Below are 24,672 nucleotides of genomic sequence, written 5' to 3'. Positions count from 1 at the left end.
TCTAAAATATCCATATTTTCAAAACTTAGTTCATCAAAACATTTGGAAAATGTAATTGTTTCAGAACACAAGAAAGGTAAAATATAATGTAAAAACCATTTTTGTATATGTTCATTTTAGATAGAGCCTGATATTATAAACTATTCATATGTTGTTCTTTTATTTTGCAAAGGTACTGTTTTGATTTATAGCTCCTAAAAGTGAAAGCCAATTTAAGGAGTTATTTCACACTGTTCTGGAAGTTGATGTTCATGATTTCTCAGTTTTCTGCTTATTTGTCTCCCTTTATATGCCAGGTGATTAATCTTAAAATGCTAATGGTCTATATCTTCTTAGATTTTGAGCATACATTATAGATTAGCAAGAAAAGGGTCCAACTTTTTGAAATAATATACTTGTATGCCCTTATTATGTAGGAGGAACTAAGTACCAGAGATGTAAAAAATTTAATTTCTTATTCTATTTGTTTAGAGAAAAGCAAAATCTAACATACATTAAACTCTTACTTTGTAACTATAATAGGTCCTCATATACTTACTGTGTATTGATAAACCTGCAGATAGAGAAATGGGTAATCTTGCCCAGAGTCACTCACTAGAAAGTTCATGGTGGAACCCAGATTAAAACTCTGAATCTCTATCCAGTACCTGAGCAAGGAAGGACTGTGCCTAGAAGCTCTTCCAGACTTATTCATTCCCTTTTGACACTGAAACCAAGTTGCTGATCTAGAATAAAATCTAATGGACCCAATTTATCCCTTGATACAGGAATTATCCAGTCCCATCCCCATTCTAACCATTGGAGTCATAATATGATAAACGTGTTCTAAATTGTATGGGTATGCAGGGCACAAAGATAAAAGGGTGGAAGGCAGTGCGGGAAGTAAAACAAAGTAGATAGTGACAGTGCAACATGATTAAGGCTGTGATTGAAGTAATTTTGGGTATGCAAGTAGTATATCAGAGATGTTGTCCTCCAAAAAGGAGACGGCTAAGCTGCATTTTACTCAGGACCATCAATGTCTTGAAAATATCTACCTCTAGGACTTCTGAATTACATTTGTAATCTTTTTTTGTTCTGTGCTGACAAAGGTTTTTTCCAGCCTACTACGATTCCAAGCCCAGTTGAGGAAGTATGTTTTACAGTTGTTGGAACCATTAAAAATAATAAAAAATCTGGGGCGCCTGGGTGGCTCAGTGGATTAAGCCGCTGCCTTTGGCTCAGGTCATGATCTCAGTGTCCTGGGATCGAGCCCCGCATCGGGCTCTTTGCTCAGCGGGAGCCTGCTTCTCTCTCTCTCTCTCTGCCTGACTCTCTGCCGACTTGTGATCTCTCTGTCAAATAAATAAATAAAATCTTTAAAAAAAAAAAAATCTATGTGTACCACAGGCGACAGATACCCATGATAGTGATATAATGAAAAATAGCCTCTTTTTTTTTTTTTTTATTTTTTAAATAGTGGTAAGAGCTCAGCTCTGAAATCAGGTAGGACTGATTTGATTGAATCTGGATCCTACAGTTATGTGGTGATGAAAAAAGTAGATAATTTCTATAGAATAGGGTACTTACTATACTGTTTTGTATATTAAATGAGATTATATTTATAAAGATCTTAGCGTAGTGCCTGGGTAAGTACTGAATACTGCATTATCTGCTTTATTAGTTGGTGAGTCTTACCTTAACTGTGTTTATAATTGTGAAAATATAATGTTAATACATCTGACTTTGGTACTCAATTTGTGCTGAAAATAGTTGAAAAATGTTTTATTTAAGTTTATGTAGAGTTACAATAATATTTCCAGTAGTAACCATAAATTTAAACATATGTGAAAAAATGAGAATTAAGAGCAGTTCTATTTTTGTAAATAGGTATTAAACAATGTTTTTCTAAGAAAACCACAAAGAATTTACCCATAGAATTCTTCATTATGTGGCCTCAGGATGTCTTAGTATTTGTTTATGTTTACTGGATATCTGTATGCTTTGTGTATATCTTTCTCCCATCACATCATTGGGCCAAGAAGTTTTTGATAAAGAAATTTTTTGTTTCATTTATAATTTTAGATTGCTTCTATCTTTGTTGAAGGATTGCCAGTATATTTGCTTCACTGCTAAATGTTCTTTTATGTAAAGACTTTTTTCCTTCTTGAAATATGTTGGATCTATTGCTAATCATAAGAAAGTTGTGACCCCCAGCTTCAAGGAGTTTAAAATATGAGATGAAGAAGAATGGTACAAATATATACAGGGTAACTTAAGGATAATATCTTGAGCGTAACAGAAATAAGAAAATAAATAAACCATTTCTGTTGGAATCTCATCTTAACACTTTAAAAAGCAAGTGGAATTTTTGTGAATGCCTTACCCTGGAGGCGTTGATTTCAAAGAGTTGTCTACATTTTTAGCAGCTAGGTATTGGTCTTACATTAGATTGTGATCTTACTTTTATCAATCTTGAAGTGATTCACTGTTCAAGTTGGGGGCATTGGTTTGAAAGGTCCTCTTCAGTTATAAGCTGTAAAAATGCCATGGTGGTTTGGGGTTTTGATTAAAAATAGAGTGTGCTGATTTCTGTGTAGGCGTGCTTACCATATTTGTTTACATTTATTCAATGTTGGTATTGCTTTTATTTCTAGCAAATATTTCTTAAGTGTATTTTTGTCCTGTTTGTGTTATAAAACAGAAAAAGCAAAATTAAAGGTGTAAATACATACACATTTTATAACATGTTAAATAAGGTATTCATTTTAGCAAAGAACATCAGAGAAGTGTTTTTTTCCTTTGCCTCTCTCTGTACATTTCTCCTAATAAATTAGAGCCCTAAGATTAATTACAATTTCTTAGTTTTCGTTATCTTAAAGCTGATGTTTAAAACTAATATAGGTACAGAAAATGAATACTTTTTAGAAATTTAAATGGTTTTTATAGACATAAACTGTTCTGCTGGAGTAGTCAGGATTCATAATCAGTCCATTCACATGTGACCCGGGTGGGCTTATTTGGGTACCTTTGAGATTTGAAGCAAATCTGTAAGAGCCTATTATTGATAATCTTTATTGGCCAGAGACAGAGGCTCTTATAGATTTACTTTGAAACATAAGTTTAAAGATACCAGCAGTTAACTGGTGTAATATTAAACTATTTATATAGCTATGTAGGTACAGAATGTCCTCTTGATCCTATCATCAACTTGTTGAACAGCTGTTACTATCTTGGAGGGCTTCATTGACTTGCCCATGATCCTGGCACTTAGTAAGTCACACCAAGATGTAAGATTCTAGATTCCATATTCTTTTCCAGATTCCTCAAAGAAATGTCTTAACTTTAAAATTAATCTTAATGACTATTGGACTCATGAGATCTTAGAATTATTTCACATGATCGTCTATTGCATTTTGGAGAAAAAAAAATTTAGCAGAAGTTAAGGCAGCATTCTTATGTTACCAGTCAGAGATGACAACTATAGAGATGCTGTGAATTGTTAGGCCGTATGAAAATGAAAGTAATTATAGGATCCAAGTTAAGTGAAAGAAAATCATATTCACATTCTGAATGCAGAACCAACTGAGAACTATAGATCATTATTTTAAAGGAAAACAAAATGAAAACTTACCAAGATACCAGTTTTCCTTGTAGTGATGCTGTTTAAATACACCTTTTATAAGGTAGTGATGATGTAATAAAATCTATAGTAAAGATTATGATAAACTGTACAGATGTATTTTAGATCCCTTAAACACAGTTTCCCTGAACTCATTTTGCCTACAAGGGATTTGTGGACTTAGTCAACAGTCAACGAACATAAACATTTCATTTGGCTGGAAAGGGCAGAAAGGTTTTCCTGTAGAAAAGAGAAGGGAAATGCTCTACATAGGGAGACTGAGGAAATTTTCATATACTACGATCTTGTTCTAATCCAGAAAAATTCAAGGAAACACAAAGTACCACCTAAAGTCCTCCATTGCCCTTAATTCAGCTAGGCTCACATTTGTACCCAGGGTAGGATTACTTTTAAAAATGCTATTTTCCTTCTTCCATCAATCCCAGGAACAATAATTATATCTCTGTAACTAATGGAAGTATTGCTGGTATATCCTTTAAAAAAGTAAATTTCCTACCTAAAAGCCTATCATGAGTTGCTTTTCAAACCGTAGCCTTTCCTAAGTGAAAGTGAAGCAACTGTTAATTTCCCATGCTGAAAGATAGGAGGGAGAAAGCAAGCTGCAGGGTCTGGTTTCCTATTCCCACCTCCTGGGGCTGTGCATTGTGGGTCTATTTTGAGTCGCCAGACTCAAAGTCAGTAATTTCGTTTCACATCTTCTTTGTATACTGGCTTGTAGTTTAACTTTGTAAATTAAAAATAAATTCCATTGCAAGCAGCTTATCCTTTTTAACTGATTTTTGTTACTTTTCATGTACTTTGCAGTTCTTTCTTCTTTCCTATAAAAGTCTTTCCTATTAAAGGGAGAAAGAGATTTTAGATATATTCTTGTTCTGACTAGAAAGTATTTTTTTTTTAAGATTTTTATTTATTTATTTGACAGTCAGAGATCACAAGTAGGCAGAGAGGCAGGCAGAGAGAGAGAGGAAGGGAAGCAGGCTCCGTGGTGAGCAGAGAGCCAGATGCGGGACTCGATCCCAGGACCCTGGGACCATGACCTGAGCCGAAGGCAGAGGCTTTAACCCACTGAGCCACCCAGGCGCCCCCAACTAGAAAGTATTAACACTGCATTTCACAGAATGAGCTTGTTAGAAACAACCTTAGATCACTGAGATCACTGATGAGGGAATCATAGCAGAACAATCTGAAGAACTTGTCCACACATTTCCTTGGATCATTTGTTTGGGTAGTTTTGAATTGGTTTCCATGCATGGCACAGTTTTATAAAGTTTCTGATCAACATTCAGAGTGAAGAACTACTGAAATCCAACATCTTACTGTTTCAAGGAGGGTTTGCCCAGAGATTGCTGATAGAACAGATTCTGGTCTCTTTCCTCAAATCCCATGGTTTTTTCCCCCCACTTTATCTAAAGCACCTTCTAATTTGGATATTTATACTACTAGTGGAAAACCCTCTTTTCTCACTTCTTTCAGACATGTGAGATTGTGGTTATGTGAAATGTTTAAAGACTCTGGCTCCAATATTAAATTATAAGTGATTTCAAGACAGGGACAGAATACAGTAATTTTTTTTTTTAACCTCTGAACCCTGTTTGACATAGTTCTTTTGGTATAAACACTCAAAAAGTGTTTGTTTATTTGTTTTTAAAGATTTTATTTATTTGAGAGAAAGAGAGCATGAATGGGGGGCAGAGGGACAACCTGACCCCATGCTTTGCGTGGAGCCTAAGGTGAGACTTGATCCCAGGATCCTGAGATCATGACCTTATCGGAAGTCAGAGGCTTAACCAACTGAGCCACCCAGGTGCCCCAATAAATGTTTATTTAACAAGTAGCTCTGATTTGGAATAAGGTAGCATTTAGTGCCACCTATATTTGGTTCATGGCCAATATTGTTGGTTCAACAATATTTATTGAATAAGTCAGTCTTCAGGGAGTCTTTTCAGCAGTTTAATTATAAATTCCATTTTCCATATAATTTCACATAATTTAAAATAAATCTTATAATTTGAAATGTTTTTTATTTTTCTAGAAATAATTGTTTTGCTTGCTTTATGTATAATAGTAGCATAGTAGTTATTTCTAGAATTAGATCACATTTGAGTAATAAAAAGAGTAATGGGCTTTAATATGAGACCAAATTACATTACTGTCTTGGCTTTAATTTTCCTCCATCTATAAATGAATGAGTTTAGATTTCAGCTCTAAAATTATGTAAATATATCCTATTCACTCTTAAAGATATATCTTATTGTCTCTCTGGAGAATGCTAATACAATCTCTATATATCTTTCTTATAAAATGTGTAATGTAAATGAAGGTAATACTAATAAGCACTTTGAAGAAATGAAACAGGAATTGGGGGCCTGGAGAGTGGTGGAAAGTGCCTGGTCAAATGCAGTAGGCAGAGAAGGGCTTTCTGATTAGATGACATTTAGAACAGAGTCCCAAAGAACATTAAGCAAGTGAGACATGTGGATAGCATAGCAGCAGAGGGAAGTGTTTAGAACAGTTTCGTCACAGTGACTCAAAACTGAAAATAATCTGAATGTTCATCAGCTGGTAAATGAATAAACAGCTTATGGCACATGTATACAGTGGAATCCTAGCCAGTAGTAAATAGCAACAAATTATTGATAAACATAGCAGCATGAATATATCTCAAAGAATTATGCCACATGAGAAAACTCAGCCATAAAAGAATACACAGAGCAGGAATCCATTATTATGATGGCATTCTGGAAAAGGCAAAACCAGGAATAGAGAACAGATCAGTAGTTGGCAGAGTTGAGGGGCAGGAGTGTCTGTAAAGGGCTCAAAGAGGGGTGCTTGGGTAGGTAGCTCAGTTGGTTAAGCGACTAACCCTTGGTTTCGACTCAGGTCATGATCTCAGAGTTGTGGGACTGAACCCATGTCAGGCTCTGCCCTCAGTGGGGTGTGTGCTTGAGATTCTCATTCCCTTTGCCCCTCCCCTCCTCTTATGTTTTCTCTCTCTCTCTCAAATAAATCAATCTTTTTAAAAAAGATTTTATTTATTTGGCAGAGCACAAGTGGGGGAATGGCAGGCAGTGGGAGAAGCAGGCTCCCCTGCTCAGCTTGATGCAGGACTCCATCCCAGGATCCTGGGATCATGACTTAAGCTGAAGGCAGCCACTTAACTGACTGAGGCACCCAGTTGCCCCAATAAATAAATCTTTAAAGAAAAAAGGGCTCGGAGAAACTCTGAGAGTGATGGAGATGATCTCTATCTTGATCGTGGTTCTATTTACACATCTGTATTCATTTGTCCAAACTCAATACATTCAGGGGCATCTGGGTGGCTCAGTGGGTTAAGCCTCTGCCTTCGGCTCAGGTCATGATCTCTCAGGGTCCTGGGATCTAGCCTCACATCGGGCTCTCTGCTCAGCAGGGAGCCTGCTTCCTCCTCTCTCTTTCTGCCTGCCTTTCTGCCTGCTTGTGATCTCTGTCTGTCAAATAAATAAATATTTTAAAATTAAAACAAAAAAACTCAATACGTTCAAAAAGAGTGAATTTTACTGTATAGGAATTATACCTCACTAAATCTGGCTTAAAACAGTTCTTTGTAAATAATGTAATATGAAGTAAACCTGATGCCCATTGAAATATGCTATTTTTATCTTATGGCTTTCTGTCATCTTTGGGGATAGAAGTGCCTCTGTTGCAGTTTGAGAAACAAGGGGCTAAAATTTTTCAGGTCGTTAATTATGCTGATTATGATTATGATAATAATTATGGTCAATTATGATTATGATTAATAATTTCAGCTGTAAATAAATATTCCCTGGCATAAATTATAGAAACTTTAGAAAGCAATAGTTTCTTTATTTTTTTTTTTTTAAAGATTTTATTTATTTATTTGACAGAGAGAGATCACAAGTAGGCAGAGAGGCAGGCAGAGAGAGAGGAGGAAGCAGACTTCCTGCTGAGCAGAGAGCCTGATGCGGGACTCGATCCCAGGACCCTGAGATCATGACCTGAGCCGAAGGCAGTGGCTTAACCCACTGAGCCACCCAGGCGCCCCAGAAAGCAATAGTTTCTTGAGGAGCACAAGTAAGTACTCTAATTGCACACTGAAATCAAAAGATGTTGTTAATACTGTGATCACAGATACGGTTTCATATGATGTGAGAAGTGAACTTTAACAGCCAGTGTCAGAGTCAAGACCTGAGTCAGACTATTGCCATGTTTCATCAAAAGTTCAGTAAATATTTCTTTCAGTGTTTTCATCATCATCTTCGTTTTCCTTATTCCAGCCAGAAAGCGAAAAAATCAGCCAAAATCACCATTCTCTTCCTTCTTTGGATTTTTAATTGAATGCCCAAATCCCTCAAGTCATAAATGTTGAGTCTGACCAAAAGATGCAGATGGATCAAGACTTTAAAAATATAAAGCAGCTAATTTAGCACATGATCAAAGACAGAAAAGGTCAGGAAAAAAAAAAAATCCACTAGGCCTTCCCTCCACCCCTTTTGTTGGCCACAATACTAACACTGACCCTTAAATAGTTTCTTAACTGACTGTATCCCAGTCACTTCAATGGAGTAAAAGGATTCTAGCAGCTTCACAGGAAAGATAGATCTTTTGTTACCATTTAGTGAGCTCATTGAGAACACTGAAGCGAGAATTAAAGTTCTAAGAGAAATTCCAGGAGAGTGTCAGACTTTGGAATACACTTTTGTTGTCGTCCTTCCTTGATCTTGCCATAGCATTGAGTTCTGATAAAAGGGAAGTAATGGCTTTGGCTAGCTAGGTTTTCTATTGCCTACAGTGCCTACCCATTCAAGGCTTTTAACCGTTTTTGGAGAATCCTGTCCAAGAGTAATCTTAAACTACATGGTTGTCTCCTTTTAGGGATCCTGATGTGAAATTTAAGACTTTTTTTTTTTTTTTTTTTTTAATGATTTGGCTACCCTATTGGGTAAATACCTAAGAGTGGAATTGCTTGGTGCATTTAACTGTATAAAAAAATGGCCAACGTGTTTTCCAAAGTGCTTATACAACTTTATGTCTTCACCAGCACTTAGTAAGTTCTGGTTACTTCACATCTTTGGCAGTGGTTGTTATTTTGCCTTTTAGATTTTAGCTCTTCTAGTAGGATGTAACAGTACATAAGTGTGGTTTTAATTTGTTTTTCCCTGATGGCAAATGAAGATGTGTATCATTTCATGGGCTTTTAGCCTTTTGATAGGTTCTTAGGTGAAGTACCTATTCAAATCCTTTGCTCAGTTTTTAATTGCTTTTTGTTTTATTTTGGTTTTTGCTTTTTTGGTCTTTTTATCATTGAGTTATGAAATTCCTTTATATATTTCAAATATAAGTCTTTAGTAGGTATGCTATAAGTATTTTCCCTCAGTATGTGACTTATTTCTTCTCCTTCTGGCATTCCAATTTTATATGTTAGGCCACATTTTTCAATTGAGGTAAATTGGTATTTAACACTATGTTAGTTTCAGGTATAAGTATTGTAATTATTATGTATTTTACAGATATTCATATACACAACAAAACGATCACCTTGGTAAGTCTAATTACCCTCTGTCCAAGGTGTTCAGCCTTTTTCCACCCCTCAATGCCTTTCCCTTATGATAACCACTGTTCTCCAAATCTGTAAGTTTTGTTTGTTTTTTTAGGTTTCACATATAAGTGAAATCACATGGTATTTGTCTTTCTGTCTCTGATTTATTTCACTTAACATAATGCCCTCAGTGTCCATCCATGCCATCACAAATGGCAAGATTTCCTTTATTTTTGTGGCTGAATAGTACTCTTTATCTGTTCATCCATTGATGGACACTTACGTTGTTTCCACATCTTGGCTAGTGTAAATAATGCTACAGTTCATATAGGGGAGCATGTTTCTTTTCAAATTAGTGTTTTCATTTTCTTTGGGTAAATACCCAGAAGTGGAATAGCTGGATCATATGGTAGATCTATTTTTAATTTTTTTGAAGAACCTCCATACTGTTTTCCATAGTGACTACACCAATTTACATTCCTACCAATGCTATAATAGAGTCCTACCCTTTTTTCTGCATCCTCTCCAACATTTGGTACTTTTTGTCTTTTTGATACTAACCATCCTAACTGATGTGATCTGATATATCATTGTGATTTGATTGCATTTCCCTGGTAATTCATGATGTTGCATATCTTTACATGTACCTGTTGGCCATCTCTATGTCTTCTTTGGAAAAATATCTCTTTATTTTTTAAAAAGATTTATTTATTTAATTTAGACAAGAGAGAAAAAGAGAGCACAAACAGGAGAGGTGGAGGGAGAAGGAGAGAGAATCTCAAGCAGACCCCATGCTGAGTGTGGAGGCTCATGTGGGACTTGATCTCATAACCCTGATCCCAACCTGAGTCAAAACCGAGAGACACTTAACCAACTGTACCACATAGGTGCCCCCCAAAATGCCTCTTTAGATCCTTTACCCATATTTTTACTAGATTGCTTGGTTTTTTGCTCTTGAGTTGTTGGAGTTCTTTATATATTTTGGATATTAACTCCTTATCAAATATATGATTTGCAAGTATTTTCTCAATAGGTTTTTCATTAGGTTTCCTTTTTATTTTTTTGTTGACTTCCTTTGCTCTGCTGAAGCTTTTTAGTTTGATGTCGACCCAGTTGTTTATGCTTGCTTTTGTTGTCTTTGCAACATCAGAGTTGAGATTCAAACCGCATACAGCTAGCCCTAGAGTAGGAACTTCTTGCCCTACATTGCTGTGCTCCCTACAGTCTTCATCTTCTGGTCACCTCTGTAGGAGAGTTGAATCAAGAAGGCAGATTGTCCCTTAAATGCTTCCCCTCTCAGCGGTGGCTCATTCCAGAGTCTCAAGACACTAGGAAAGGCTGTGTCAGAGGCACCATGAGCAAAATAAGCGAGGTCGAGCAGCGGGCCAGAGCCGCCTTCAACTTGGGCAAGACCCGCCCGCTGCAGTTCTGGATCCAGCAGCTGGAGGCGCTGCGGCGCATGATCAAGGAGCACGAGAAGGACATCGTGGGCGCGCTGACTGTAGACCTCCAGAAGAATGAATGGAATGCCTACTACGAGGAGATGGTTTATGTCCTAGAAGAGATCGAGTACATGATCAAGAAGCTCCCCGAGTGGGCTGCAGATGAGCCCGTGGAAAAGAGTCTCCAGACCCAGCAGGACGAGTGTTACATCCACTCCGAGCCCCTGGGCGTGGTCCTCGTCATCGGCACCTGGAACTACCCCTTCACCGTCACCATCCAGCCCATGGTGGGCGCCATTGCTGCAGGGAATGCAGTGGTCACCAAGCCCTCGGAGCTGAGTGAGAACATGGCGAACCTGCTGGCCACCATCGTCCCTCAGTACCTGGCAGGGACCTGTACCCGGTGATCACTGGGGGCATTCCCGAGACCACAGAGGTGCTCAAGGAAAGATTTGACCATATTCTGTACACTGGGAACACCGCCGTGGGGAAGAACATCATGATGGCAGCGGCCAAGCACTTGACCCCCGTCATGCTGGAGCTGGGGGGGAAGAACCCCTGCTATGTAGACAAGGACTGTGACCTGGACATTGCCTGCAGACGCATCGCCTGGGGGAAATTCATGAACAGCGGCCAGACCTGTGTGGGCCCCGACTACATCCTCTGTGACCCCTCCATCCAGAATCAAATTGTGGAGAAGCTGAAAAAGTCCCTGAAAGAGTTCTATGGGGAGGACGCCAAGAAGTCCCGTGACTACGGAAGGATCATCAACTCCCGGCATTTCCAGAGGGTGATGGGCTTGATGGAGGGCCAGAAAGTCGCCTATGGAGGCACGGGGGACACGGCCACCCGATACATAGCCCCCACCATCCTCATAGATGTGGACCCCCAGTCTCCAGTGATGCAGGAGGAGATCTTTGGGCCGGTGATGCCCATCATGTGTGTGCGCAGCCTGGAGGAGGCCATGCAGTTCATCAACCAACGCGAGAAACCCCTGGCACTCTACGTGTTCTCTCTAAACGACAAGGTGGTTAAGAAGGTGATTGCAGAGACATCAAGTGGTGGGGTGACGGCCAATGACGTCATCGTCCACATCTCTGTGCACTCCCTGCCTTACGGGGGTGTGGGGAATAGTGGCATGGGGTCCTACCATGGCAAGAAGAGCTTTGAGACCTTCTCCCACCACCGCTCCTGCCTGGTGAGGCCTCTACTGAATGATGAGTCCCTCAAAGCCAGGTACCCCCCGAGCATGGCCAAGATGGGCATGGCTACACCGCTGCCCCTCTGTCCAGCCCTAGGAGGATTGCTCCTGGAGCCCCCCCCCACTTGCTCCTCTGTGATCAGTGCATGTCCCCATTTCCTTCTGGGCCCCGGGCTTCCCTTCCCTAGGTCCCTGCCCCTTTGCTGGACATAGAGAGACCAATAAAAGTTCACCAGCCAGAAAAAAAAAAAAAAAAGGCAGATTGTCACCCTGTTATACCTTAGCTGAGAATTCATGTATCTCCAGCTCTTATTTTTTGCCCCTCTGCACACATTTATGAATAATTATGAAAATACTGCAAATATTGCCTTTGGTATTACAAATAAATTTTAATGAGTAGATAAATTCAGAAATACGAAAATCATGAATTATGAGGATCAACTCTATTTACTTTTTCAATCTCCCTAGTAGTTAGAGGTAGGTAGGTAATTGCCTTCTAGCTAATGAAAAGTAAGTAGAAGTGTGCTATAGGGCTTTGCTTATCTTGATAAGAGTCACAAAGTGACTGGTGCTACATCACCCTTTTCTTTGATTTGAATGTTGATCTAATTGGGAAAATGTGGCAGTTATCCTCTGACTCCTAGGTAACAAGCATGAGGATGAAAAATAGCACTGTGAAGGCCAAAAGATCATGTTCCTTGGTTGTGGCTGATTAGCAGCTAAACCCATCCTAACGGCTGCCTATCTACAGTCCTTTTAAGTGAGAAAAATTACCCTGCACATATTTAAACCACTGTTAGTTAAGCTTTTTGTTACTTGGAACCAAATGCAGTCTTAATTGATAGCCAATAATTTAGTTTTTTCGTTTTTATATTCAGTAGGGCTTTTTTTTTTTTGAAACATAGGAACTTAACATAGTTACTGGTGGTTGATAATGCTTATCGCTTTATCTATGTGACATTTATGTACTATATTAGATAAAAGTTTATTTTAAATGGCTCTATTCATGGCTAGGTTTAGGTAACACATGCTAAGTAAGGTGCGGTATTTTAGTGCATGTTCTTTGACAATTACCAACAACAAAGCAATAAGGAGTGAAATGAATTGTACTAACTTGAGCTTTGGCTTTGGTGACATTATTACTTTGAATCACTAGTAATGCAACACAGAGCTTATTGTTTTCACTTACGTCCGTAGTTCACCCAGAAGGATTGGAAATACAGGCGCTAGTGCTCAAAAGTTCTGTGTTGATTATTATCTGTAAGATATATAATCACCTCATCTCTCCCACTTCTCTTCCAGCATAATTCTGTAATTTCATAGGTCAGCGAAAAACCTTGAGCATCACTAGTCCTATAGTCTACTTTCAGTTAAGTATCAAAATAAGAGGGGCGCCTGGGTGGCTCAGTGGGTTAAGGCCTCTGCCTTCAGCTTGGGTTGTGATCTCAGGGCCCTGGAATCAAGACCCGTATCGGGCTCTCTGCTCAGCGGTGAGCCTGCTTCCTCCTCTCTCCCTCTCTGCCTGCCTCTCTGCCTACTTGTGATCTGTCTGTCAAATAAATTTTTTAAAAAAGTATCAAAATAAGAGTGGAATTTTCAGTTTACAACCTAAAGATCTTGAATGAAGATAATCTTTTGAAAACTCCCTACCCTTTTACTGCCTAGGTTGTCAGGTTAATCTTACAGTTAAGGGAAATCTCCTCTTCTGCCCACAGTTTCCTCTTATTTGATCATGATAAGCAGATCATTATTCTTGTAATAAAAATAATTCATATATCATTTCCTGCTATGAACAAGTCTCCTGATTCTCAGAGAATGAGCATCCAGGGACTGGGCTTGGGCTTGCTAGATTTATCCTTTGAACTGCCTGGGCAACTCCTCATGTAGATCCTCATGTAGTTTGTGAACACCTTCAGGTTGGGAACCGTATCTTACTGATCTTTATATCCACAGCCTCCAGCACAGGGCTTTATAATAGGTAGTTCTTTTCCCACTTGCTTTGTTGAATTGTCTTTTATTTAGATAAAATGTTTCATTTAAAAAATGGGTCTCATTAAATTATAGGCAAGTCACATAATATAGAGTTATTTTGGTGGATTACGTGATCATTTCTAAGTCTGTAGAACAAAGATCCTGCCTATTTTTGTATTGTTGAGAAAAGTAACGTGTCTATCCCCTTTAAAAGCAAACTGTACCATTCCCTTCGTAGTTTCATGTTTTTAACACATTCTGAAGAGTTACATGCAGTCTGGTCATACTTGAAACTAATAATATAATATTGTGTGTAAACTATACTTGAATTAAAAAAAACAGAAATAAATAAGCAAATAAATAAATAAATAAATCAGATAGAAATAAAACTATCTGACAGACAAAAGAAAAGACATAATCCTTAACCTCCCTGGTCTTACAGTCTTACTGAGTAATAAAGGCATTTGAATTAAATTGTTCAAAAACACTGCTAGAATAAAGTAACATAAAATAAAGTGTTTACTTGTGTGATGCTGGAAAGAAAGAAAAACCCGAGTTTGATAGTGTAGTAAGTCTTCATAAATTGCTTATTGATTGCCAACTGTAATCAAGGTACCAAGACAGGCTTTGTGTGTGTTGAGGGTTAGTAGCTTTTAGGCGGAGAGGGAACCAGCCGCAATTCTAGCCTTCATGGAGCTCAGTGGTACTTCCAAATGCGCTTTAAAAAATTGTGGCTTGGTTCACCTGTATTTCATTGTAGAGAATGGAAAACGTAATAAGAGTTCAGACAATGGAGGAGAGATTTCTCTGGTGTCTGTCCTTTTAGAGACTTTTGTTCTTAAAAAATATTGCCTTGCATAGAGGTCCGGGCTCCTGAAGTAGGAAGAGTCAACCCAGAATTTAAAACATGGCTGTGAACTAGAGTTCCTATTTTCTGTGGCCCAAGAGTGGCTTTTATAGCCAGCTCCAGGTAATGCTTCCTTCTGGTCACTATCATTTGTCAGTTAAACATTACCCTATTTCAGAGACAGGAAAATTTGTGGATTGGTTTAAAGATTTCATAGAAGGAGCTTCTGTCAAGACCTAGAATAGACCTTTTGGGTATCCAGATTTTTCTCTGTATAACAGAGGCGTTATTCTCTTACAAATTATACTTCCTTTGCTTCTATGAGTAGTTTTACTATATTCATTAATTTTTTTTATTGTACTTTTCTTATTCTACTCTTCTCATTTAAACATACAAATTTTATAGATTTTTTTTTTTGTTTCAATTCAGTATTCATTTCAGGCAGTTAGGAAACTCACCATAATTCACTTACATATAAAAAATGTTTTTACCAGCTAAAACAATATTTTTAGTTTCAGATTTTGCTATGCTTGCAGAATCTATGTGTGTTGTGATTCATTTTTATGGAAAATCTTTACATCTCTAGACTGTAGACATAGTACTTATACTTTGGTCATCTAATTTTAGACAAATTTTCAAGAAAAAATTTGGTCATGCATTTAAAATGTTTTCTCTTCTACTCCGAAGCCCTACTGTTTTGCTACTCCTTTGAGTACTTGTCATAGACCTATCTTTTTGTAAAGTTCCTTTTAACATTCCAGAAACTTTTAACTACTCTGTTTGGAGACGAGCCTCATTCTAACAGTTTTTCAAAATAAATGATATAGTGGGGTACCTGGGTGGCTCAGTGGGTTAAAGCCTCTGCCTTCAGCTCAGGTCATGATCCCAGGGTCCTGGGATCGAGCCCCTCATCAGGCTCTCTGCTCAGTAGGGAGGCTGCTTCCTCCTCTCTCTGTGCCTGTGTCTCTGCTTACTTGTGATCTCTGTCTGTCAAATAAATAAATAAAATCTTTTTATAAATAAATAAATAAATAAATAAATAAATGAATAAATGAATGATATAGTGAGTTTGTATCTTGATTGTAAAGAACATAAATGACTTATATCTCGTGTAAATGGCTGTTTAAGAAAAACACATTGTTGATATGTTGATGATCTTGGTTTTAACCATTTGAGAAGTTAAATGGTAGGCTTTATGATAGCCCTTAGATACCTACATTTCAAATGATATTTTCCAGATCTCTTTCATTTCTCTGGTGATTACAACATAAGCTAATCATTTGGACTCAACATTATTTTATAACATAGAATTAATTTTTAAGATGTTGGACAAACCATCTTGGTGGTGGTGATGGTGGAATGTGTGTGGGATGTGTGTTTGTGTGTGTGTATGTGTGTGTTTGTGTTTAAACTATGGCTTCTAATTTCTGCTTTCCAGAAAGAATCTGAGACTAATAATTGTCTTTTGAAAATTGCTGACATAACTGAACTGATTATTTTTATTAGTATTTTACTCTTATATTTCTGAAACAACAGAACATGAAATAATTCAAGTGCAAGACTAATGAACAAAATAAATAATAGCAACTAAGTAAATATGAATTTTACTGTTAATAGCTAAACAAATAAAAGAATTAAAATACTTTAAAAATTATCAAAATCTAGGGCACCTGGGTGGCTCAGTCAGTTGAGTGACTCTTGATTTTGGCTCAGGTTGTGATCTCTGGGTCATGGGATTGGGCCCCACTTGGGCTCCATGCTCAGTGTGAAGTCAGCTTGGAATTCTCTTTCCTTCTGCAACCCCCTGCCCCCATTCATGCACGCATGCACTCTCTCTCGCTCTAAAATAAGTAATATCTTTTTAAAAAATGAAAAAATACAAATTCTAAAATTTATGATAGAGTTGTGTAGAAACTAAAAATTTATAGTCTATTTAAAATGCAGTAGTGTTGACTGTTCAGAAACTAGGTAGATAAATTGTGGGTTATGGTTAAATCTGCATGTTTCTAGCTAGTCTCCCTGACACTCCTTTCTGAAGAAAGTTAGTTGAGGCTAATGATGCCAGCCAATTTAGTAATGGTGACCTCTAGCACAGGGCTTTATGAGAGGTCTGTTCCTTACCAGTTGGATTTGATCCCCTTTGATCATCTTGTTTCTTTGATCTTCTAACTGCTTTCCCAGTGAGAGAGCCCCACTTACTAGTAGGGGCCATCTGCCTCAGGGTACCCAGTAGTGGTAGGGTATGTATTGATGTTTTCTCATTATCTACGTATTTTTGGTGCCAGGACCTGTACAATGTGTTTATATCAGGATAAGACCTTCGTCTCTGCATCTTCATAGCATAAAACGTGTAAGTCAATACAGGGGAAATTAGGAATATTTTTGGAAGCCATTCCTATACCACGACAGCTAGCAATAACCATACAAGGAAGTGACTGTTAACAACTAAATGTGTCACATGCGCCCCAAACAAGATGTATCTCCAGCTCTTCCTTCCCTTAGCAGGGTTCTTCAGAGTTATTTGGGCAGTAACTCCAAAGTTACTCAATAAGAGGGAACTATGATAGAAGAAAATCCATATGGAGGGAAGACAGCTTTCTTAACTGACTAATGAAGATGCTTTATTTTTGTTGATTTTTTAAATAGAACCATATGACCCTGTATCTTAGACCTCTCCAGGGCCAGGGCAAGATCTGATACAAGTGAGGAGACCTGAAGCTTAACTTCATTAACTTCATGGTAAATCCACTTGTGTATCTGTTCAGTGTGTATGTTGTTTAAAATGAACTTGGAAGTTACTACAGGATCGAGAAAATACAATACAAATAGACAAAACAATATGGGTCTATCAATATAGTGTTGTAAAATAGTAGGAGCTGCTTCCCACTATAGATAGATAAATAGAGAGTTAGGTGTAGTTTGCTGGATAAGCTATATGTAAAAGCTGTGAATTGATTTTTAATTTAAATCAAATATTTTGTGTCTAATCTTTCCTTAGCCTTATTATGGGTTCTGTGGGGATTACAAATGTAATTCTTTAGATAGTTTATAAGTATTAGGATAATATATGGAATAAGAGTGATTTACAACATTATGATAATTATATCTAATAACTTTGTGGATGGTGTATAAGAATCTTGCTATCTTCACAACAACTCTGAATTACCCAGAGAGAAGTCACTTTATAACAACAGAAACACAATCAGCAAGTATATCTTATAGCTGGGACCAGGATCCAGGTCACTTACCTCTTTATCTTTTTATCCTTAAGTTTTTAAAAATCGTTTCCTTCTTTTATAAATAATGAACACTTTCTGTTGTTTCACAAACTATATTTAGACTGTATTAGTTTTGTAGGCTGGCAACAAAGTGCCACAAAACCCCAGTAGCTTAAAACAAATGTATTATATTGTCTCACAGTTCTGGAGGCTAGAAGTTCTAAATCAAGGTGTCAGCAGGCTTGGTTCCTTCCGAGGGCTCTGAGGAGGATTCTCTTCCCTTTTCCCCTCATAACTTGTGGTAGTTACTGGCAGCCTTTGGGATTAGTGAGTATAGATGGATCCTATCACATCTGCTTCCATCTTTACGTGGCATTCTCCCTGTATCTTTGTGTCCTAATCTTTTTATTAGGATTCTGGTTACATCGGATTTGGGGTTCACCCTACTGCAATATGGCCTCATCTTAACTAATTACATCTACAGGGACCTTGTTTGCAGATAAGATTACGTTCTGAGTTAGTGGGGTTTAGGACTTCATATCTTTTTTGGGGGGAGACACATAGTTCCATCCATAACATATACTTAGGCAAATTATTATTGTTTGGTAAATCTCATTTTTCTCTTTGAAATTCTGTCAATAGAGAGTTTAAAGGAAAACGGTTCCTAATTTGGCCACAGAAACCACATTATTTTAAGCGAGCCATTTAACCTCTTACAATAAAGAAAAGATAACCACATCTTGTCTAATTTATAGTGTGCCTTCAAGGATTGAGTAAAGTGATACTTTAAAAATGCTACTGCTTTTTTTCTTTTCTGGTGAAACATTAATTTCAGATAATTGCATTTTCATTGAAAATTTACATATTAATGTTCTCTCGTCAGATCAGTAGAGGTCAATATAAGTGGTGGTGTCTGTTAAATTTTATACACATGTATCTCGTTTAACTAGATTATCAGAATCCCACATCCTTTTTCACTAGTAACGTAAAACTTGTGGTATTAAAAAGTCCTAGGATTAATTCTCAGGTTTTTTAACTACAAATATTATAAATTACCCTTCAAGTTAGTTATTCAAAAAATCTTCATGATAAAATCTGAAAGAACAGTTTTTTATTATTATAAGATATATGTATTTTAAGAGAAGGCCTATGTACTTTTCTATGTGACAGGTTTTTTTTTTTCTCATACTTGTCTGTAATTACTGTCATGGAATTTTGGAGCATTAAAAAAATTTGTTTCTTATTGTGCTCATGAAGTTGTTCACATTTTCTCTAGATTGAGAGATGAATAGTGCAAAGCTGGCATTGATTTAAACATTTTTAGAAGGAAAGATCCCAGAAACTTCTGAAATCATATTTAATTATGTAAATAGCAAACAGAACAGGGAAAGAAAAAGGATGAAAGCATTTGAAATTTATGTCAATCAGTCTCTGTGCCTTTAAATGTGGCAGCAAAGGTTATCTGAAGAAATGTTTACATTGAACCTTGTGACCATTCTACAGCTCAGGAAGGATGCAACAGTTTTGTTAGTTAAAAAACACTATACAAATGTTGAGGATCTCTGCATAACATTAGGGGATTGAAATAATTTTGTCATCCTGTGATAAGAACAAGGCCAGGTGGCTCCATTCTGTGGCTTAGGATGTGGGTTCCTTTGGTTTTGCTAGTCTCCAGGCTGAGGGAAACAAGTTATGTATGCAAAATGAGCCTTTTTTTTTTTTTAAGGGGCATGTAGCGTGATAGCATCATTATTGGCCACAGAATGTGTTCTGTTGGGCATTTTGCGACTTTTTTTGTTTGTTTGTTTTTGTTTTTGTTTTTTTTTCCTAGAATGTATGTGGGTTATGCTAAGCAATTACAAATACATTGCTTACTGTAAGATCAAAATGCTGTGTTTGGCGTCAGTTTTACAGTATTTGACGATCAGATGATTATTTGTTATAATGTATATTTCAAAAATAAAAATTGACAATTGCTGGGAAGAATGGCCTATGAATGTATAAAGGAACTTTTTCCTTCCTCAGCAGAATGCCTTACACTAGCATCTAGCACCTTTGCCCTAATCCATGGGGTTCATGTCCTTAACACAGTCACCCTTAAATCTCAGTCTTACCCCTTAGTCTTTTGATTTTTTTCCTTCCTTTGCTTTTATTCATTAAAAAAACAACGTTCTCATTCACTTAAGAAATTCATAACTTACATGAGAATTCATGAACTTACAGTTCAACCTATATATTATAGGAAATTCCAACTTAGTCAAAATTCTTATCACCCCAGTAAGTTTAGTTTCCACTTGTTTCACACTTATTTTAATGTGCCATCCTTCCCAGACCTGTCTTCCTTTTTTCTAAGATGGTCAAGATTACACGCCCAAAACTACAGATCAGAAACTGCCTCCTTCATGGAAGTCATATATTCAGCATCCTTGTACAGGTATTTTGGCACAAGTTATCCTTAATCCTGATGACAGTTTTGTAAACTTTCTTTTTTATTTTTCCATTGTTTTGACATTCCCTCATTGGTCATCCTCCAGTCTTTTTTTAATACTAGCTTCACACATACAGTAAGGGGAGTTTGCGCAATATAGGCTGTCAAGTAGTCACATAGTTAAGATGGGATTTTGCTTGTAGTGAAAAGGTTGTCTTCCCAGTGCTCCTCACTTTGGGTGTCAGTTGTCTGTTTGCAAATGGCAAGGTGGGATGTGCCCAAATGCAGGAGAAAATGAACTTCAAAATCGTTTTTACTGTGAGCTCATTATAATCTTTGTGTAGGCAGAGACCATGTTTACTTTGTTTCTAACCATTCCAGAATCATAACTCCATATAATGGATGTGAGGTAAATAATCTTTGAATGAATGAATGAATCAGATATAAAGCTACCTGTCATTTGTAACCAAGAAGGCAACATACAAGGTATTAACCTTTAGGATTCTTATGCATCTGAAATTAGGAAGGAAGCTGCTTCCTCAGGTTAGACTCCATCTCTCTCAGAATTTTGTAGGCTGTAATTCTTTCTGTTTTCGCTTGTGTCTTTACATGGTTTACATCCCAGAAAGAATAGATTGTCAACAATATTATTATTCTGATGTAAATATAGCTATTCCATTGATGCAAGCATTGATGATTAAGAATTTTAAAAACACTTTAGGACTTTTGCTTTTAGACATGCTATTAAATTACTAAACATATGTGTTTTATGTTTAGTAATTTAACACCTTTTGGAACAAATTATTGTGAAAAACACAGCACTTCTCTCAACTTTAAGACATTTAATGGTAAACTTCAGCTAACGCCTTTACTTAAAAAATAAATTGAGATAAAGTTCCTAAGGCCATATGTGCCCAAAATTATTAGAAGAAAAGGTTTATCTTTTTATTTAAAGATTTTATTTATTTGAGATAGAGAGTGATTACAAGCAAGGGGAGCAGCGGGGGCAGAGGGAGATGCAGACTCCCCACTGAGCAGGTAGCCTGATGCGAGACTCCATCTCAAGCCCCTGGAATCATGACCTGAGCCAAAGGCAGACACTTAACTGACTAAGCCACATAGGTGCCCCAAAAGAAAAGGTTTGTTTAAGTGAAAACATTAGATGTGTGTCTAAAAACTGATCTTGGGACGCCTGGGTGGCTCAGTTTGTTAAGCCGCTGCCTTCAGCTCAGGTCATGATCCCAAGGTCCTGGGATTGAGTCCCACATTGGGCTCCTTGCTCGGCAGGGAGCCTGCTTCTCTCACTGCCTCCGCCTGCCTCTCTGCCTGCTTGTGTGTACTCTCTCTCTCTATCTCTGGCAAATTAAAAAAAAAAAAAAAATCTTTAAAAACTGATCTTGCCATGGCAAAATTATTTGTTTTATAGTGATCACATTTGTGATTATTTGAAACAAGTTTTTTCTTTTAAAATCATGTATAGCTCAATTAAATTTAAGTGAGTTCTTGATAAAGCTAGTAAACATAATCTGTAATCTTTTGTATTTCCTTCTCCATTACTCATGTATTTATACATAATGTCTGCCCTAATTTGATTTCTCTGTATGGTTTGCACTTTGTTTTGTGTTTGGGTAGAGAGGCATATCACATAGAGATTTCCCATATAATATGTTATGACCAGAAAAACTGTCTGTGAGGTTAATTGATTTAAGTTTATTTAAAACTAATTTCTTAGAACTAGAAGAGGGTTGGATAACACATGAGGTATCATTTTCAAACATGTTACAAATGAAGTGATCCTTTTTACAGAACAAGTGCCAGGACATAATTGACAAGTACAAAAGTACATAGAGAAAGTAGGATATCTTGTCACTAGAATATATTACCATGGTGAATTTGTCTCCAGCAACAAAAATTAAAACCTCATATTTAATTTTTCTATAAATAAGGAAACAAAAATTACTTCTCATCCCAGAAAATGGCTTTGTTCAAGAAGTAGGATTTGTTTTGTGAACTGAATTTCATCTTCACTATTAACTGAAGACCATCTCAACTCCCACAGTCATATTTGAACTTCCATTCTCTTGCTTTATTGTAGAGTAGCACTTTGACTAGAATGGACATTTTCCTTTTTGGAGTTTCCTAGAGACAGTCATAGTAAATGGGAGGGATTTTGAAGTCCTAGAGGAATAAACCGTGAAGATTTCAGGATCTTTCTTCTTTGTAGACCCACCTTTTTTTTCCTCCCCACCCCCATGCCTAAAATAGATCAATTTAAGTTTTACTTAATGGGCTTTCATATAAGATTTTAAGGACAAAATTCTAGCTGCTTAAACAAAGAAAAGAACACAGTGTTAAATCACTTCTCTGGATCATCTTTGAAGTCTCTTTTTTCTCCTTCTTCACTGATTCTCAAAAAGTCAGTTTTCCTGAGATGATTCTAAATATGAAGATGTCTAAGTGAATTTTTCTAGAAATTTAAATTATATGACAGATACACTCATCCATATTTTGTCAACAGAGAACAAATAGATGAACTATATAAAGGATTTTTATGTTTATAAGTAATTGTATGAGTACATTTTGTATGCTAGAGGGTGATTCATGGAAATAATGGTTAGACAGGGTGGGGTTGTAGAAAAATCCCCATCTTACATTAGTAAGAAATAAACTAAACCTAATGGGGTGAGTGAACTTTTAAAATCTATTTTAATTATGGAACTATTGACTTGGCAACTCTAACAATATAGTACTTTGTGAATGTTGAGCAGTAACTTTAGACCTGTCTTTAGTGACACAAATATGCACAGTCATTTTCCATTTAATATTTAATAATATAGTTTCTATGTAGGTTTAGTCACCAGTTTTTTTTTTCATTCTCTCATTATCCATTTTACTTTACTATTGAAAGTTATTTAATGAACATGAGAAATATGGCCTAATGTCTGTTGTCTTTACTAATTGACTAATTCCTATTTTTTCATTGATGTTTCTGTTAAGAACTAGTGGCTACTGGGAGAGCAATAGTGAACAAGAGGAAATTTCTGTCTTCATGGAGCTTACATTCTAATGGCAGAGGCAGACAGTAAACAAACAGATACACAATATGTCTGATAGTGTTAAGTCCTAGGATGAAAAGTAAAGTAAGTTTAGGGGATACAATATGATGGAAGCTGACATTTTCAGTATGGTGGCCAAAGAAAGCCAATGTGACAGGTGATGTTTGGGCAGAGATTTGAGTGAAATTATGTCAGTGTCTGGGAGAGAATTTCCCATCTGAGGGAACAGGGAATGTTAAAACCTTTAGTTTGGAAGTATTAGGTGTGTTCAAGGAAGAGTGCAAAAGCTGTTTGGTAAGGGTAGTAGATAAGGGCAGAGAAGTGAGACCTTTCAGGCTATGGTCAAAAGTTAGGTTTTTATTTGAATATATGTATATGTTTTAATTGGGGACTTTGATTACAGGAGGGACACGATTAGATTTGAAAGGCTTACTGTAGCTGCCATATAGAGAAAGGACATTCCATGAGACAAAGGTGTAAGATTTAAGCAGAAAGATCAGCTTGGAGGCTACTGTCATAGCATGCTAGAGACGATGGCAACTTGGATTAGGGCAGTGGCAGTTGGAGAGGTACAAAGTTATCAAATTGTAGAAATATTTTGAAGGTAGTTAGCAAGATTTTCTAATAGATCAGACTTGGAATATAAGAAAAGGAAAGAAGTCAGAGTTGATTCTAAGGCCTTTGGGTTGAAGAATTGGGTGAATGAATATATATAGCCGTATAAATTATGTAAAAGAGAACTGGAAGTTTAAGATGTTCAGAAAATACATTGTGTGCAAACAGTTTGTAATGAGTACATACATGAAAGTGGGAGACCCTGTAACTTATTGGCTCTGAAATGAGCAAGCTCATGTATCACTCCACAACTGAGCTCTGCTATTAATTTAAGCATTTGTTGCTAAAAAATCACCATGCTATGCAAAAATACACAATGAAAACCATAGGGCTTATGGAAAAATGATATTCCAGCATAATACTCAAAAACTTGTTAGTGACATATTTTTTAAAAAGATCATAAATGTTAAGTGGTTAACAAATAAATACTGCAATATATTTGGTACTTTATATTTCAAAATGTATTATTCCCTTGTGGAAGTGGGTATGGAAAGCATTGCAAGATTGTGAGTTTCTGTGGAGTGATGCAAGTAGGCTTACTGAAATCTGAAGGAAAATTTTAACACCAGATGTGAATGGATGTGAGTCACACCTCAAACAGTGAGGTAGCTGGTAGATTTTTGTTTTGAAGTGTGTGCTTTTCATGCATTCCTACTTCAGCTAGGCACAGTTGTTTTTTTGCATTCACCTTGTTTCTTGTGGATGAAATTTCTCGTAAATGAGCAATGTAAAACTT

General features: G+C 36.9%; 2 protein-coding genes across 7 annotated transcripts in view; both read left to right on the top strand.

The window, feature by feature from the left end:
* The window catches only part of SUPT3H (SPT3 homolog, SAGA and STAGA complex component), a 560,284-nt gene that overhangs the window by 185,593 nt on the left and 350,019 nt on the right, over window positions 1–24,672 (top strand). The window contains exon 1 of one of the 6 annotated variants that reach the window (XM_045071050.1): window positions 7,651–7,693. The exons of the other annotated variants lie outside the window; for them this stretch is intronic. The gene's annotated coding sequence lies outside the window, so the exon portion shown is untranslated. Of the gene's footprint in view, window positions 1–7,650; window positions 7,694–24,672 lie in introns of those variants that run through there. 6 annotated transcript variants of the gene reach the window in all.
* Window positions 10,247–12,678, top strand: LOC101681091 (aldehyde dehydrogenase, dimeric NADP-preferring-like). Its single transcript, XM_013061747.2, is given in 2 exon segments — window positions 10,247–10,984; window positions 10,987–12,678. Coding segments are annotated over 2 exon segments (1,500 nt in total). The 5' UTR covers window positions 10,247–10,512; the 3' UTR covers window positions 12,015–12,678.

The sequence above is a fragment of the Mustela putorius genome, unplaced genomic scaffold (genome assembly GCF_011764305.1).
Source record: "Mustela putorius furo isolate JIRA1106 unplaced genomic scaffold, ASM1176430v1.1 tig00003983_pilon_pilon_pilon, whole genome shotgun sequence".
NCBI classification, from domain to species: domain Eukaryota; kingdom Metazoa; phylum Chordata; class Mammalia; order Carnivora; family Mustelidae; genus Mustela; species Mustela putorius.
This window is presented reverse-complemented; position numbering and strand designations above follow the sequence as displayed.